Source organism: Rhinoderma darwinii, chromosome 1 (genome assembly GCF_050947455.1).
Source record: "Rhinoderma darwinii isolate aRhiDar2 chromosome 1, aRhiDar2.hap1, whole genome shotgun sequence".
NCBI classification, from domain to species: Eukaryota; Metazoa; Chordata; class Amphibia; order Anura; family Rhinodermatidae; genus Rhinoderma; species Rhinoderma darwinii.
The window spans coordinates 423,739,602-423,757,052 of NC_134687.1; the positions used below are offsets into that span (position 1 = coordinate 423,739,602).

Genomic DNA, 17,451 nt, shown 5'->3' on the forward strand with positions numbered 1-17,451 from the left:
TGGTAGTGTGTGCGGTTTGGGATTCCCAAGCAGGCTTCGACCTGGCTGCGTGACCGTGCGGGGACCGGCTGCTCCATATGGTTGGAAGCGTCTGCAAAACATCCTCGTAAGCGCTGCATAGCCGGAAATCTCGGTCGCTGGCTATGATGTGGCTGGACCTCAATCGAATAGCCGCGACCGGAAATGTCGGGCTACTTCTGGTCCGCGGCCATCTTAAAAGGCGGGAAATTCAAACCGCCCGCATTTAAAGGGACACGTACAGGTATGTAGTTAGAGCTGATACCTCTAACTTGGATTTACATCTTGTGGATATTGCGTTGTCTATTACTTGTTGCGGAATGGAGCTTCCCCGTTCTGATGGAATTCCAGATATGTCCCAGGGTCACGTGAGTCTCACCCTTGGGGTAAGGCTGGGTTCACACGAGCACATTAACGTCCGTAATGGACAGACGTATTTCGGCCGGAAGTCCCGGACCTAACTCAGTTCAGGGAGCCGGGCTCCTAGCATCAGTTATGTACGATGCTAGGAGTCCCTGCCTCTCTGCAGGACAACTGTCCCTTACTGTAATCATGTTTTCAGTATGGGACAGTAGTTCCACGGAGAGGCAGGGACTCCTAGCGTCGTACATAACTACGATGCTAGGAGCCCGGCTCCCTGCATTGAGTTCGGTCCGGGACTTCCGGCCGAAATACGTCCGTCCAATACGGACGTTAATGTGCTCGTGTGAACCCAGCCTAAGGGTTATGACTCCGTATGTAAGTACACCATACTTTACCTGTTTTCTTTAGGATAAAGATTCCTCTCAGAGACAAACTGATAAAAAAGAAGGTTAAAAAATGTGCGACTTGTGCGAAAAAATTGCCAGAGTCACATAGGAAACAATTGTGTCAAGATTGTATTGCAAAATTACTAAAAGAGGAACAACCGACATATTTATGTCTGAACTTAGGGCTACGATTCGCAAAGAAGTGAGTCAGTCAGTAGCCTCCCTCGCCCCTTATCAAAAAAGTCCCACACAGTCCCGGGCAAAAAGGCCACGGACTGAAGTGGAACAAAAATATTGTCCACCATCTCAGGAGTCTGACTCGGAGCAGGAGTGTTATTACTTATCGGAGGGTGAGTTAGAAGGAGAGGAACTCTTGCCTTCAACTTTTTCTACTCAAGAGAAAAAAAATTCTTCTCCTCTGAGATGTCCGATACCTTAATCCAGGCAATACAGGAGACCATGGATATTCCCGAAGAAGACCAACCCCATACCGTTCAGGATGAGATGTTTGGGGGCTTATCGGAGAAGAAAACAAAGATTTTTCCACTGAACGAAAACGGTAACAACTGAATGGGAGGATTCGGTGGCTCAATGTGGTCAGGAGATACGAAGTCCAAGAACAAGTTATGTTCTATCCCATTTACAGGTTCTCTGATGTTCGGTCCTCTCCTGGATAACATGCTGGAGAACGCAGCGGATAGGAAAAAGGGGTTTCCAGAAGAGAAACCTAAAAAAAACAAACTCCAGTTTCAGAGGTTTTGCCAACCGAGTGAGCCAACCTTACAGAACTACGGCGGGAAAGGAAAGTCCGGTCGCTGGAGTTACCCCAAGGGAGGGAGGGGTCGAGGACATCTCCTTAACCCCAATAACTCATTTCAGCCCTCAAAGCAATGACGCCAAGAGTGTGGGGGGAAGACTCCTACATTTTTATTCCAAATGGACCGGAATAACCCAGAACCCTTGGGTTTTAAAGATTATAAAATAAGGGTACAAATTAGAATTCTCCTCCATTCCTCCAGAGAAATTTCTAATAACCAAGTACCAAGCAAAAGACCTTCATCAGATCCTTATCCTGGACGTCCAGAAACTGCTCAATTTGAGAGAAATTACTCCAGTTCCCCACAACGAAAAATTAAAGGGCCACTATTCATAGATGATCTTAGTCAAAAAACCAAACGGTCCTTACAGGACAATAATCTACCTAAAGTTACAAATTGGTAAAATATCGCAAATTCAAGATGGAGTCTATCAGATCGACTATTCCTCTAATAAGGGAAGAGGCGTCAATGTGTACGATCGATTTAAAGGATGCGTACTATCACGTCTCTATCCACACCGCTTACCAGAGATTCCTCAGATTCGTGATTCAGAATTTTCCTTCCATTCTCCACTTCCAGTTTGTCTGCCTTCCCTTCGGCATTTCCTCCGCCCCCAGAATTTTTACAAAAATTATGGCAGAAATTATGGCATTCTTAAGAAGTCAGGGCATAGTAATTATCCCATATTTAGGCGATTTCCTGTTGACAGCAGATACTCAGTCTATCTCAAACCTCATCGGTCACAGGTTCTTTCCCTACTACAGGAATTGGGATGGACAATCCACTTCCAGAAGGTCTTCCTCCCCAAAAACCAAAGGTCTTCTTAGGAGTGCTACTAGACTCCTCCCTTCAACAGTCCTTCCTCCCAAGAGAGAAACAAATACTTCTACTGACAGAAGTGAGGAAATTTTGGAGGAAAAGCTCCTGTTCCATAAGGGAAGAAATGCGGATGTTGGGAATTATGACGTCTTGCATCCGATCTATTCCATGGAGTCAATTTCACTCCAGACCCATACAGAATCTGATCCTATCCCAGTGGGATCGAAAACAGGACTCCTTGAATTCAAGGATTCAGATTTCCGAAACTGTGAAATCCTCTCTCTATTGGTGGCTCTGCACAAACATAAGCAAGGGGGTCCCTGGAGAATGGTCCCTAAACAGGGAAGTCTTTCTGTCCTTAACCCGAAGATAGGTCTATTTGTGGATAACCCCGTTTGCCACAAGGAAAAACTCCCAAGTAGAGACATTCTTCTTCCTAAATCTCAAAGACAACCCATTGGGGGTAGATGCATTATCCCATCCTTGGGACATGGATCTGGCCTGTGCCTTTCCTCCGTTTCCTCGAATACCAATGGTATTAAAAAAAATCCAGGAAGATTTGACAAAGCTCATCATTATTCTTCCCTATTGGCCAAAAAGAAGCTGGTTTCCAATCGTAAAGTACCTAGCATTGGAAGACCCTATCATGCTCCCAGTCAAGAAGAATCTTCCCTCCCAGTGTCCCTTATTCTTTCAGGGAATAGAAGTTCTAAATTTGTCAGCCTGGATCCTGTAAGACCGATCTTGAGAACCCACGGTTTGTCAGACGAGGTAATTTCAACTATCTTAACAAGTCATAAAGAAGTTACCTCAAAAATCTATCAAAAAATTTGGAAGAAATTCTGTTCCTGGTATGGAGACCCAGGACCAGATCCCTTTACTCCCAACAGCGTGAAAATCCTAGATTTTCTACAATCCGGATTCAAAAAAGGGCTTCGCCCTAGTACTTTTTTTTAAAAGTGAAGATTTCAGCCTTAAGTAATTTTTTTTCAATACTCCTTTAGCTGAAAATTGGTGGATCAGAAGATTCACTCAAGCAGTCTCTAAACTGAAACCTTCCCTAAAGAAATCCGTACCTACCTGGGATTTGAATGTAGTGTTAACGGCTCTTTGCAATCCCCCCCCCCCCCCCTTTGAGCTTCTTGACACGATTAGTATTCATTTTTTTTTTAACTCTAAAAGCTGCATTCTTAGTCGCGATTACTTCAGCAAGAAGGATTGGAGAAATCCAATTTCTGTCGGTCATAGAACCCTACCTAAAAGTACAAGAAAAAAAGATATAATTCTAAAGCTAGTTCCTTCCTTTATTCCGAAAAAGTATCCATAGGGAACAAGAAATAATTCTATCTTCCTTTTGTCCAGATCCTAAAGACCAACAAGAAGAAAAATTCCATTGCCTGGATGTCAGGCGAACAATTCTTCAGTATCTGGATAGAATCTCCTCTTGGAGACCAGATAAAAATCTATTTATCCTGTATGGGGGAAAGAATAGAGGTTACGCTTCCTGTGCTGTAGTGTCGGGATTGTGTTAGCGACGTGTCAGAATTCTGAATACACATCACGTCCTGGCTGGAGGTAATGTATATTCATTGTCAGGACACTGCAGTAACGTTTATGTGGCTGCACATAGCGATATAGCTGTATCGCTAGTGCTGTGTAAATGAATGGGGAGAAGTGTATGACGCTGATTGGTCAGCGTCATACACTCCTCTGTACAACGCCCACTTGGCGAAAAAGCAAAACACGCCCAGTTCATTAAGAAACTCATTAGCATAAAGCTAAAATAGGTCATAACTGTCAAAAATTATAGTTTTTCGAAATAAAAAAACACTGCTGTAATCTACATTACATGTGCCAATCACATCATGTACAATATAGACCACTTATAATGTGGTGACAGAGCCTCTATTAAGAGAGCCGGTCACCTGTTAATCTGTTCGATTTGCAGGTGCCTCACAGATTCTGACTTTTTTTTTTTTTTTTTCTTCTTCTAGCACCCACCGTTCCTGAGATATCGGGGCCGTTAGTTTTGGTGCCCGATATGCAAATAATGCCTTTGTCAAGTGGGCGGTCACCCCTTATCAAGTGACTGGTGTTACCTGCCCACTTGAGTCAATGGCCTCATTTACATATCGGACACCTGAACTAACGGCCCAATATTTTAAGAAAGGTGCTGCATCCCCACTCCACCCCCATAATATATTGAGCACCTTGGAAGCTTGCATTTTGGGTACTAGAATAAAAGAATTAAAGTGGTCTGACAACCAAAAAACAGTTTTTCGTAGTGTGAAAGTTTTAAAATCAAGCAAATTATTAATATGCAGTCACGTGGCTTTCAGGTAAGCAGTGAAGTGTCCCTCATGTAGCAGGGAGCTTCCTCTCTCTCCCCGTGTGTCGACAAGTGGTGTGATGAAGGGGCTAGCTGCCTGGATCATTTTGAAAGCTAAGCCAGCCCCCTCTTTTTTGGCTTAGGACCCATGCACCTGAGCGTGGATTTTATCCGTAATTACGGACCCATTCATTTCTATGGCCGACTGACACCTTCCTGTATATTTATGGGAAGGTGTCCGGGCCATAGAAAGTTTCTGTAAAAAATAGGCCATGTTCTATTTTTTTATGCAGACCGTTAACCCCTCAGCGGAAAGGCAAACTGAAACCTAGCTAATGGTTTCCGTCTGTCACCGTTGTGACAGGGTTACGTGGTTTGACGGAATCAATAGTGCTGTCCTCATCCATTTTCCCTTGGATGAGGACCAATTTAAATGGCTGGAAGTTTCCAAAATTGATGATCAGTTGGCCCAGGTGGGGGAAAAAACCTTGCCCCCCCCCCCTTGAGGAATCTTCACAATTGAAGGATCCCTTAGATCGTAAAGCAGACCGCTTGATTTAAAAATCTTGGGAAGCATCCACTGTGCTTATTCAAGCCACCATGTGTGGCAAGGTCTATGTATAGATGGCTTTTTTTTTTTTTCTATAAATTCTTTTATTTGTCATTTTGTGTTTTTTTTTTAAATTACAAATCGTACAGAATATGCATAACACAGTGCGAAAAAAGGCAATGAAAAACAGTCAACGTTTCACAGGTCCGTTATCTGCCCCGCCTATGTACATGGGGTCACCTGATAGTACCATGTCGCTAAATACAGTTAATTAAGGAATCTCCGATATGCACCCTGAACCCGCAGCCATGCATGATATATCCTGAGTGCGCACAGGTGCATCAAAGGAGAAGAGAGATGCAGAGACAGAAAGAAGGAAAGACAAAATAGTGAGGAAAGAAAGAGAAGGAAATGGGGGGAGAAAACCTGACATACCGTGACTAGACGGGAATTCACGAGGCCATGATGGTTTTATATTCCTCGGTCGTTTTGAAACGATTCCATTCACGCCACGTTTTTAGGAAGGAGGCATGAGTCCCCTTCATTGATGCCGTGAGGTCCTCCATTCTCATGATCTCCTGGATCTTGCCGAACCACATGCCCACCGTCGGCGGACAGGACTGTCTCCACAGTGCAGGAACACATGCCCTAGCCGCGTTTACCAGGTGTCGAACTACCGAACGTCTATACAAGGGCAGTGGGACCTCGCACAAATGAAGCAGGAAGAGGCCCGGAGATCGCGGGAGAGGACAATCCGTGAATTTTGAGGAGATGCGCCACACCTCGCACCAGAACCCAGTCAGGAGTGGGCATTCCCAGAAAATATGCAGGATTGTACCCACTTGGTCCCCACATCTCCAGCATAGTGGCGAGGCCGCCGGGATCATTGCATGCAATCTGGAAGGCACCCTGTACCAACGGGACAATATCTTAAATCCTGCCTCTTGAAATCTACTGGCCATGGAGGACTTATGCGTCATGGTGAACAGGCGGTCTCATTGTTCAGGGGTGAATGTTTCGCCCAAGTCCCTTTCCCAGCTACGCAAGTACGGAGGTGGCGGCAGATTGGGGGGCGAGATCAAGAACCCATAGACTCTGGACAAAGCATGTCGGATCGTGCCTGTGCCTGTACCCAGGAGTTCAAACGCGGAGCAGTCCCGTTGCTGCACTCCAGGATGATCTGGGGACATCAGGAAATGTCGCAACTGGGTAACCTGCCACGCCGAGAAAGAGACCGGATCCGACAGAGCTCGTATTTGATCGCTTGTCATCCACCTCCCCTCCTGCTGAAATTGTAGGGCCTGCCCCTTACCCGCCCGCAACCATACTTGAAATGGGCCACTATCCTGTCCCGGTGGAAATGCAGGGTTGCCTAAAATCGGAAATAGCGGGGAGGGGGACGGCGAGAATTCCGCCCGAGGAAACACCCGCAATGCGACTGCTAGGGTGGGACCGATTGTCGGGTGGGACCGCACAACCCTGGGAACATGTCTGCCCAACCACGGCAGGGCCTGTAGTGGGATGGATGTAAACGCCTGTTCCATGGACACCCATTCTTTCATCCCGCCGTGCCAGAACCAATCTAAGATTCGTGTCAAGTGGAAGGCGTGGTGATAGGAGACAAAGTCCGGAAGACCAATGCCCCCCTCCCCCTTTACACGAAATAGCAACGATCGGGCGATACGTGCTGGTTTCCCTGCCCATATGAATTTGTGCACTAGGGAAAGTAGGGACTGAAAGAATGGGCGTGGGATATGTATCGGTAGGGCCTGTAGGAGGTACAAAATCCGTGGTAGGATGTTCATTTTAAAAATTGCGCACCTACCGAAGCAGGTGAATGTGCCCGATATCCATCTGTCTAGGTCCGCCTTTATACGTTGAAGTAGCAAAGGGAAGTTCACCGCATAAAGGCGAGATAGATCACCGGGAAGCCGAACTCCCAGGTATTTAAGCGAGTCCCTTGCCCACTTGAATGAAAAGGACTCCGACAGATCAGCGACCAGAGTCTGTGGTAACGAGATGTTAAGGGCCTCCGACTTCTGGTAGTTTATTTTGAAATTGGATAATCTCGAGTATCTACTCAGCTCCGCCATCAGGTTAGGCAAGGAAATTCTAGGAGCTGTGAGGAAAAACAGCAGATCATCCGCGTAGGCGGCAACCTTATGGGCTCTGCCGCCCAGGTCCAAGCCTGTAATGTCCGGGTTGGAGCGGATGTGGCACAGCAAGGGCTCCAGGCATAAAATAAAGATCAGAGGCGATAGAGGGCAGCGTTCGCGCGTGCCGTTAGTAATCGTGAAGGAGGATGAGAGGTGTCCATTGACCTTGACCTGAGCTGACGGGGAGGAGTAGAGACCAGAGATCCAGGACATCATATGAGTCCCTATTCCGATGTGTCGTAAAGTGGCCAACATAAAGTCCCAACTAACCCTGTCGAAGGCCTTTTCCGCGTCCGTTGACAAAAAACAAGTGGGGAGTGACGTGACTGCCGCTTGGTACATTAAATTAATTGCCCGTGTGGTGTTATCTCTCGCTTCCCGTAGGGGCATGAAACCCACTTGGTCAGTATGTATGACTGTTTGAAGGAGCGGAGACAGCCGATATGCCAGAATCTTGGCAAAGAGTTTCAAGTCTACATCCAGTAGGGAAATAGGACGATAACTCTGGCATAGGGATGGGTCCTTCCCTTCCTTGGGTATAACCGTGATCTGTGCCCTCAGTGTATCCCTGGGAATGGAGCCCCCTTCGGTTAGCGAATTGGGGTTCGAGCACTTTATAGTACGGCAGAGACAGGCCATCCGGGGCCTTCCCCGTGGGTGAGTCCCTCAGTGCCCACGACCACTCCTCCGGTGAGATAGGGGCCTCCAAGGCTGCTAGATCATCAAGTGGGATGGATTTCATCCCCGAGGATCGGAGATACTCCTCGATCCACTCCCGTTGGCTACCGCCGTCCTGTGAGGAGGGTGCCTTTGGGAGATTGTAGAGAGAGTGGTAGTAGGCACGGAAGGTCTCTGAGATGTCATGTGGGAGTTGCAGTCGTTTATTCTGGGCACCTGTGATGTGCGGTACGTATGTACGCGAACGGGTTTTCCGGAGGGCGCGGGCTAATGTCCTACTGGGCTTATTTACTGAATTCATAAAAATGCCTTCTACATTTGACTAGTGTGGCCTTTGCCTTAGCAAGGCAGAGTGATCGCACTTGCTCCCGCAATTGCCCTAATTCTGCCCCTAGTAACCGATCCTGTGTTATCTTGTGGGACTGTTCCAGTTTGTGTATGCGTGACAGTAGGTCTCTGAGATGAGCCGTCCGCTCTTTCTTGAGTTTGGCTCCCATCCGTATAAGGGAACCTCGCACCACACATTTATGCGCCTCCCATATACAGAACGGGTCCATCCCCGGTGTGTCATTTTTATCAAAGTATTCCACCAGGTCTCGGCGTACTTCAGAGACCACTGTCGTATCCTGCAGGAGGGACTCATTCAGTCGCCACTGCCAGGGGGTTGGATGGGCCAATAGGCGGGCTAGGGTGAGGGAAATAAGGGCATGGTCAGATAACGTTATGTCATCTATGGAGGATGATGGCAGGCTGGGAAGATGTGCATGGCGTAGGAAAAAGTAGTCCAACCTGGAATAGGAGTTGTGTGGCGCCGAGTAGTATGTGTAGTCTTTGACTGAGGGATGCATAACTCGCCATGCGTCCACAAGTTGATGTTCATCCAGCAATCGCCGTATACGACTATGTGCTGCCCTGGGTAGGGAGGAGTGTCCTCGTGACGTGTCTAAAACGGGGTCTAGGGTGACATTTAGACCCCCCCCCCCCCCCCCATGACTAAGGTACCTTCCAGAAAGCCTTCCAGAGCCCTCAAAACTCTGTCCAGGTAGGCCACCTGACCAGAGTTAGGGAGATAGTATGAGGCCAATGTGTACAGTGCGTTATCCAACTTACCCTTTACGAAAAGGTATGGTCCCGCTTCATCTGCGCAAGTGTCCACGTGTTCCCAGTGTAGGGAGCGGGAGACCAGGATGGAGACTCCCTTGGTCTTGGAGTCAGAAGACGCACTATGATACCCCGCGGGGTAGTTGGAGTCTGTAATCTTTGGGATGTTGTCTGCCCGGAAGTGAGTTTCTTGCAGGAAGGCCACGTGTGCTTTCCGTTTCCATAGGAGACGGAGAACGGAGGACCTCTTTTCCGGAACATTCAGACCCTGTGCATTTAGGGAGACAACAGTAATGTCAGACATGGCCACTGAAATGTCCGGAGTGGACCGAAGGGAAAGGGGAGGGAAAGGAAGGGAAGAAAAAGATCTTGTGTGCAGAGCAAGTTCTCTAAAGTCTGAGTACAATACCTCTCCACTACTCAACGCGAGCTGTGTCGCCCGTCGGAAAACCTCAAACACGACACAGCTACACGGAACCCTAATAGGGAACAAGGAAAGACCGGAGTGCAAAGACAGCATAACAGTTAAAATATCAACTAGAAAATTCAATTAACCAAATTGCTTTAGAGCCCCGGACTCACCCTATTAACGGTTAACATTCCCAGTATCCACCTTCCCCTATGTGAAAACTCAGATTGGGCCGGTAAAACTATTAAAGCCGGTAAACTTATTTAAGCCTCCCCCAACCGGTGTGTATCCGCCCGCCCCCTTGACCCACAGTGATACAACCAGCTGTAAGGCAGTTCCAGCCATGCGTTCCTGACAGTCCTTCAGGAACCCTGTGGGAAAAAGAGATAAGGAAAGTGCAAAATCTAGTCCAGGAAAACGTTCACATTAAGGCAGCTGTGCACATTCAGTCCCTCTGCGGCGATCGTCGTCCAGGAGGATGGAGGTCAACGGATCCCGACCCTCTGTCTCTGCGTGGAGATCGACGTTCCAAAGGTCGAAGGTCAGGTGGCTCTGCTCCAGGTCTGTTTGGCTGACGGGACCCATAGTCCGGATACGGGCCTCCTCTGGGAGCGAAAGGTGGCGGTGGTTCGGTCCAGTCTGGTAACCGCACCGGCGAGGTTTCCAAGAACCGGAATGCTTCCTCCAGATCGTCGGGAGAGCGGACAGCGAACGACATTCCCTGCTTTCGAAGGATGATGTGGAACGGGTGTCCCCACCTGTATGTTGCGCTTGCCGCCTTTGTTGCTTCCAATAATGGGCGAACAATTCTACGCATGGAAAGCGTCAATCTGGAAACATCCGGCAGGACGGTGATGTATGGGACGGCCCCTTTTTCCCAGGCTCTGCGGGCGATCTCCTCTTTTTGCTTGTAGAAATGCACCCTACAGATAACATCCCTCGGTCGATTGCCGTCTCCATTCCTGGGGCCAGCTAGTCTGTGAACTCTGTCCATCTCTATGGGCATATCTCGCGGGCGTTCCAGGAGCTTGTTAAAAATGTGGGTCACAGCATCGTAAAGTCCGTCGGGGGGTACAGACTCGGACAAACCCCTCAGTTTCAAATTATTACGCCTTCCCCTATTCTTGACATCGTCTAAGTGTAGGGAGAGATCTCGGAGTTGCGTTGCTTGGGTAGCCAAGGACTGGGAGAGGACCGATATGTCCAGAGAGTCGACGGAGTGCTGGCGCTCTAAGGTGTCCACTCTCACAGCTAGGGCCCGTACTTCTTGTGTGACCTCCCCGATGGCCCTGTCATGTTTCTCTTCTAGTCGTGCGAGGCGGAGGTCTAAATCCGTTTTAGTGGGCAGTACCTTGACCATCTCCCAAAGTTCTGCCAGGGTCCGCTCCATGGAGAGCGGGGGGCCCGAGGACAGGCCTGCATAGTGGTCTCCTGTGTGCACTGGCGGGGTGGGGGAGGGGGATCTCCCTGAAGATAACCGGCAGCTCCTGGCTCTGCTGACTGCCTGGCACTGGTGTGGGCCGGTGATGGTAGGGGTGTCTCACATGCTCCGCCTGTGGGTGCCATGTTAGGGGCCTCATGTCTGGGAACGGGTTGGTGGAGGCTCTGTAGAAGGGGGACCATCCCTGACTGGGCCGGTGGCAGTGTCCCTGTGTGTCCTGCCCCACACTGACCTCTTTCTGCCGGCTGCATCCCTCCTCCAGATCCGTCGGTGCCGGCGCCGGGCTGTTGCTGGCCGGAGAGTGAGGGAGGCGGGGTGTGTCTCCGCGGCGAGGCGGGAGGCTGATGGCGGCCTACTGGAGGTGACGAGGAGGATCGCTGCGGCGGGCCGTCCTGAGCCGACCGGAGGAACCGGCCGATGCTTGGAGTGCCCGAAGTGTCCGGGGGTGCCGACGGTGTTTCCCCCTGGTCATGCTGGTGTCAGGCGGCTGATAGGTGAGCCCTGTTGGGCGATATTCGGCGGGGTGAGTCCGGAGCTGCTGCTGCACGCGTCCTCACTCCACCATGCCTAAGCCACGCCTCGGGCTAGATGGCTTAACCAGCTGGAGTCTCCCCTAATGGACGGCACAGCCAGAGAGTATATTATTGCCTCCAGCCCTCTTCTTTCTATGGCAACCGGCTTTCTGGCTGATTCTTCGGCTGAATCTATTAAAATCGCTTCTAAAGCAGCTGTTTTATCCAACACAACTAGAAGGGCCTTATGGCTAAAAATGTGGAAAGGGGATCCCCTCTCAAAAACCAAACTCTGCGGAATTCATTTCCGGGGTTAATACCTATTTGGGCCAGAGCTGGATACTATGATTGAGAAAGCGGCTGATGAGAAAAGCCTTCCAGATCCTAAAAATATTTTTTTAAAAAGACACCCCTTTCGGAACACCAACAAAGTTATAGAGGCAAAGGGAAATCAGGCTGATGGAACTACCCAAAAGGGGGTAAAGGCCGGCATATTCTGTTCAACCAGAAACAAAATTGGAATCGACAATGAAGCTATAAGTGTGGGGGGCAGGATTTCAAGGTTGGGACCATGCCCCAGGTTTGGTGTGCACCACCATTCTACCAGGTAATATAAGGAGTGTTGTTCCCATATATGCTTCTACTGGTCTCCAAGCCATTCCAGAAATCTTCTTCAGTGGGACAAATCTGTTCTATCCCTGGACAAGAAACTTACTCTAAAACTGTAAAAAGATCCCTCCTTTGGTAGCTGAAACCTCAGAATCTGGGAAAGGGAGTCACATTGTAGCCCAGAAATTCATTTCAGGGAACTTGGCCACTAAGAATAAGCCAACACTCCTCAAACTTTAGGGGACTCAGGGCGGTACTGGAAACCTAAAGAGCTGCAAGTCACCTTCTCAGGGGTTCTCATGCCAGAGTCTGCATCCAAAAACACAACTACGGTAGCCTACTTTAGACATCACGGGGGCTCTCACTCACCCACTCACTCTCACCAAAAATATATTTCCTCCAGATTACCAAGGAATGGGGTTCTCCAGAAGTGGACTTGTTTGCGACTCAGGAAAATGCAAAAATTCTTCTCCCTAGACTCAAGGGAAAATGGGCTCGGTATAGATGCTCTAGCTCACAGCTGGAACTTCAATTTGGGGTATGCTGTTCTACTTCCCAGGGCACTCCAATATACCAGAGAGGAAAGGGAGAGAAAATGCTAATCGCTCCATTTTGGCCAAAAAGAGTTTGGTTCGGCCTGCTAAACAGCTTAAAAATGACAGAACCCTGGGTTCTTCCAATATCTCAAGACCTCCTTTTCCAAGGACCAATTTTTCCATCCAGACCCACAGAAATATTATCTGGCAACTTGGCTTCTGAAGCCTCAGTCCTGAAAGCCAACTGCTTATCTGAAGACGTTATCCTTGCTTTACAGAAAAGTAGGAAGGAGATTCCATGTATAATAAGGTGTGGAAAAAGTTTCTTTCCTGGTGAGGGGATAATAAGCCAGACCTAGATCATCCTAATGTGGCCCAGATTCTTTATTTATTTTTTTACAGGCATGAAAAGTGTCTTTAAACCTAGTACCCTAAAAGTACAGATTTCAGCTTTAACCCCTTAAGGACGCAGCCTAGTTTTGGCCTTAAGGCTCAGAGCCCATTTTTAAAATCTGACATATTTCACTTTATGTGGTAATAACGTCGGAATGCTTAAACCTACCCAAGCGATTCTGAGATTTTCTCGTGACACATTGGGCTTCATGTTCGTGGTAAAATTTGGTCGATTTATATTCAGTGTTTATTGGTGAAAAATTGCAAAATTTAGAGAAAATGTTGAAAAAATAGCATTTTTCAGAATTTAAATGCATCTGCTTGTAAAACAGACGGTTATACCACCCAAAATAGTTACTAGTTCACATTTCCCATATGTCTGCTTTAGATTGGCATAGTTTTTTTGAACATTCTTTTATTTTTCTTGGACGTTACAAGGCTTAGAACATAAACCGCAATTTCTCATTTTTAAGAAAATGTCAAAAGCCTTTTTTTTAAGGTACCTCTTGAGTTCTGAAGTGGCTTTGAGGGGCCTATGTATTAGAAACCCTGATAAAACACCCCATTTTAAAAACTAGACCCCTCAAAGTATTCAAAACAGCATTTAGAAAGTTTTTTTTTAACCCTTCAGGCATTTCACAGGAATTAAAGCAAAGTGGAGGTGAAATTTGCAAATTTCATTTTTCTTGCTGAATTTCAATTTTATTCATTTTTTTTTTCTGTGACACAGAAGGTTTTACCAAAGAAACACTACTAAATATGTATTGTCCAGATTCTGCAGTTTTTAGAAATGTCCCACATGTGCCTCTAGTGCGCTCGTGGAATAAAACACAAGCCCTAGAAGCAAAGAAGCACCTAGTGCATTTTGAGTCCTCTTTTTTTATTAGAATATATTTTAGGCAGCATGCCAGGTTTGAAGAGGTGTTGAGGTGCCAAAACAGTAGGAATCCCCCAATAGTGACCCCATTTTGGAAACTACACCCCTCAAGGAATTCATTTATGGTTGTTAGCATTTTGACCGCACAGTTTTTTCACAGCACGTATTTCAATTGGGCTGTGACATTAAAAAAATTTCATTTTTTTCCAATAAGATGTAATTTTTTTAAATCAAAATTTCTTATTTTCACAGGGAACAAAATACTCCATTTTGTTGCCCAATTTCTCCTGAGTGCAGCAATACCCCATTTGTGGCGATAAACTGCTGTTTGGGCCCATGGGAGGGCTCAGAAGCAAAGGAGCGCTATTTGTTCTTTGGAGTCCAGATTTTGCTGGATTGGTTTTCGGGTGCCATGTCACATTTGCAGAGCCCCAGAGGTATCAAAGCAATAGAAACCAACCACAAATGACCCCATTTTGGAAACTACACCCCTCAAGGAATTCATTTATGGGTGTTGTGACCATTTTGACCCCATAGTTTTTTCTCAGAACTTATTTGAATTGGGCTGGGAATGAAAACAAAATTATTTTTTTCAAATATTATGTCATTTTAGCTCAATTTCTTATTTTCACAAGAAACAAAATACCCCATTCTGTTGCGCAATTTGTTCTGAGTGCCGCAATACCCCATTTGTGGTGATAAACTGCCGTTTGGGCCCATGGGAGGGCTCAGAAGGAAAGCACCACCATTTGGCCTACTGGGGATTTTCTAGTGCGAAGTCATGTATGCAGAAGCACCTGAGGTACCAGTACAGTTGAAACCCGCAAGAAGTGACCCCGTTTTAAAAACGACACCCTTAAGGCATTCATCTAGAGGTGTAGTGAGCATTTTGACCGGAGACCTACACCCCATAAACTGTAATGTGGGTTCTCCCGGGTATGGCAATTCCCTACATGTGGCGGTTATCAGCTGCCTGGGCACAAAGCTGTGCGGAGTGCATCAGGGTAAGTAAAATTGGGGTAAATTATAAACCAAGGGATGTATGATAAATTTTAAAACACTCTTTCATACAGAGCTCTGGTTATTCGGGACACGTGTCACATTGATATATTGTGTCATCCCTTATCGCCCTCTTATAGCAGACATTGCACCTCTTTTGACTTTTTCCCTTCTTGCCAGTTTGGGGAACTTCTCCTGGAAAGTGTTGCCCTGGTACGATGCGTGTGGCCCCGCTTCCAGAAGTACTGGGTGCCCCCCCTTCTTGGTCCCTAAAGATTAGGTTCTTGATAATCCCCTCTTGAAATTCCAGGAAAGTTCCCGTCTGGCCTGCACATCGGCGTAGCACGTACGCATTGTACAAAGCCATCTGTACGAGACAGCAGCTGTCACCGCTCGTGTATGTGTCGGGAGGAGGGCCGCAACGGCCGTTACTCCCGAGACGTACTATTAGGTCATGGAGCGCGAACGATACAGCTGCCATGACCTAATAGTACGTCCAGGAGCGGGAAGGGGTTAAGCTCTTATTTTGATAATTTTTTTATCCACCTGTGAGAAGCTAAATCATTTTTTTTTTGCAGCAGCCTATAGGTTATCTCTGAGGGAGAGATCTCTCTTACTCACCTGGGATTTGGAAGTAGTCCTTCAGGGGTTAACTAAGTCCCTTTTGAGCCAATAACCGATTGTAACATCTGGAATCGCTCCTGGAAGGCCGCTCTTATGGTAGCAGTCACCATGGCTCGGCCGCTCTTATGGTAGCAGTCACCACGGCTCGTAGAGTAGGTGACATTCAGGCCCTAACCATCTGTGAACCCTACTTAAAAATTTTAGAAGATTTGAATAGTATTTTGTCCTGAGCCCACTTTTCTACCTAAAGTGGTTTCAGACTTTCACCTGTCTCAAGAGATAACACTTCCTTCTTTCTGCCAAAACCCAGCTAATAGAAAGGAGGACTTTCATCTTCTAGATGTGCACAGAACTATCCTCAAGTATCTAAATCTTCAGGAAAGATTTAAAGGGGTTGTTCGAGATTTAATGACTTTGTGTTAATGCTTGTAATTTATAAATGTAAATACATTTGTAATATACTTACGTTTTCCAAAGTGGCCCTGTTTCCAGATCCTGCTGTGGGGAACTTGACGGGTGACGTCACTCTCTGCACTGGCTCTGCCGCTTTGTTGATCTTGAATTGTTTTCCGGGTATACGACACGTCACTTATAACGTGGTGTATATCGGCTTGTTCTGTTGTAATGCGCATGCGCGGCCCCTGCTGTTATCTCGAGAACAGCAGGGACCGCGAGAACAGCAGTGACCGCGCATGCGCGTTACGGGCTGTGAAGCAGAACAAGCCAATATACACCACGTGACAAGTGACGTGTCGTATACCCGGCAAAGAATTCAAGATCAACACAGCGGCCAGAGCCAGTGCAGAGAGTGACATCACCCGTCAATTTCCCCACGGCAGGATCTGGAAACGGGGCCACTTTGGAAAATGTCAGTATATTACAAATGTATTTACATTTATAATTTGCAAGCATTAACACAAAGTCATTAAATCTCGAACAACGCCTTTAAATCTTTTTGTTCAAATTTGGTGTCCAAATAAAGGGAATAATGCCTCAAAAGGCACAGTTGCCAATTGGATTAAAAAAGCGATCCATGAAACCTAGCATTCAGAAATTAACTCCTTCAGTAAAAATCAAAGCCCACTCTACTCGTGTGGTGTCAGTTTCCTGGGCAGAAAGAGCGGAAGCCCCTCTAGATCAGATTTGCAGGGCTGCAACTTGGTCCTCTGTGCATACGTTTACTAAGCATTACAGACTTAATTTATTGTCGGGCAGTGATCTTTTCTACGGAAGAAAAGTTCTTCACTAGAATGCAGGGGATTTCAAGCTCTTTTAGAAAAACTGAGCTCCATACACTATAAATAAATATATATATATTGAACCCTATTTTTGTTTTTCGCTTCAAGTGTTAAAGGTGGACATTCGAAATGATTATTTTTATTTCTAGGTAATGCGTCTTTGCTACTGCATTTGCGCTCTGCTTCCTGTTCTGAGTAGATGCTGAATAACTTATCCTGACTTTCCATCCTTTTACCAACAGCTATTCATCTGATTCCGGAGAGAGCAGCTGGCTTCGGTCCCTTTTTGTACGGAAGGTGGATCCTCGCAAAGATGCACATTCAACTTTGCTGTCTAAAAAGGAGACCAGTGGCCTGTACAAAATTCAGTGTAAGAGCACAGTTTTAAGGATTATGAAGAGTCTGCTGCGTTGTCTGCTTTAGAGAATGCCTTTTCATGTATCAAGTAGGTTTTGCATCTGGCATGCCTACCAGCTCTGAGGACCACCGTACCCATTGAGAACTATGGATACATTGATTTTAATGAGTTTCTTAAATGCTTGATCGTTTTTACTAAATTAAGTCATTCAGCGGTCCCCCTGACAACCCCAGCTGT

General features: G+C 46.9%; 1 protein-coding gene across 1 annotated transcript in view; it reads left to right on the top strand.

The window, feature by feature from the left end:
- The window catches only part of NIPSNAP1 (nipsnap homolog 1), a 62,874-nt gene that overhangs the window by 12,244 nt on the left and 33,179 nt on the right, over positions 1-17,451 (top strand). The window contains exon 2 of the mRNA XM_075829875.1: positions 17,099-17,226. Within this exon, the coding sequence (XP_075685990.1) occupies positions 17,099-17,226 (128 nt within the window). The remainder of the gene's footprint in view (positions 1-17,098; positions 17,227-17,451) is intronic.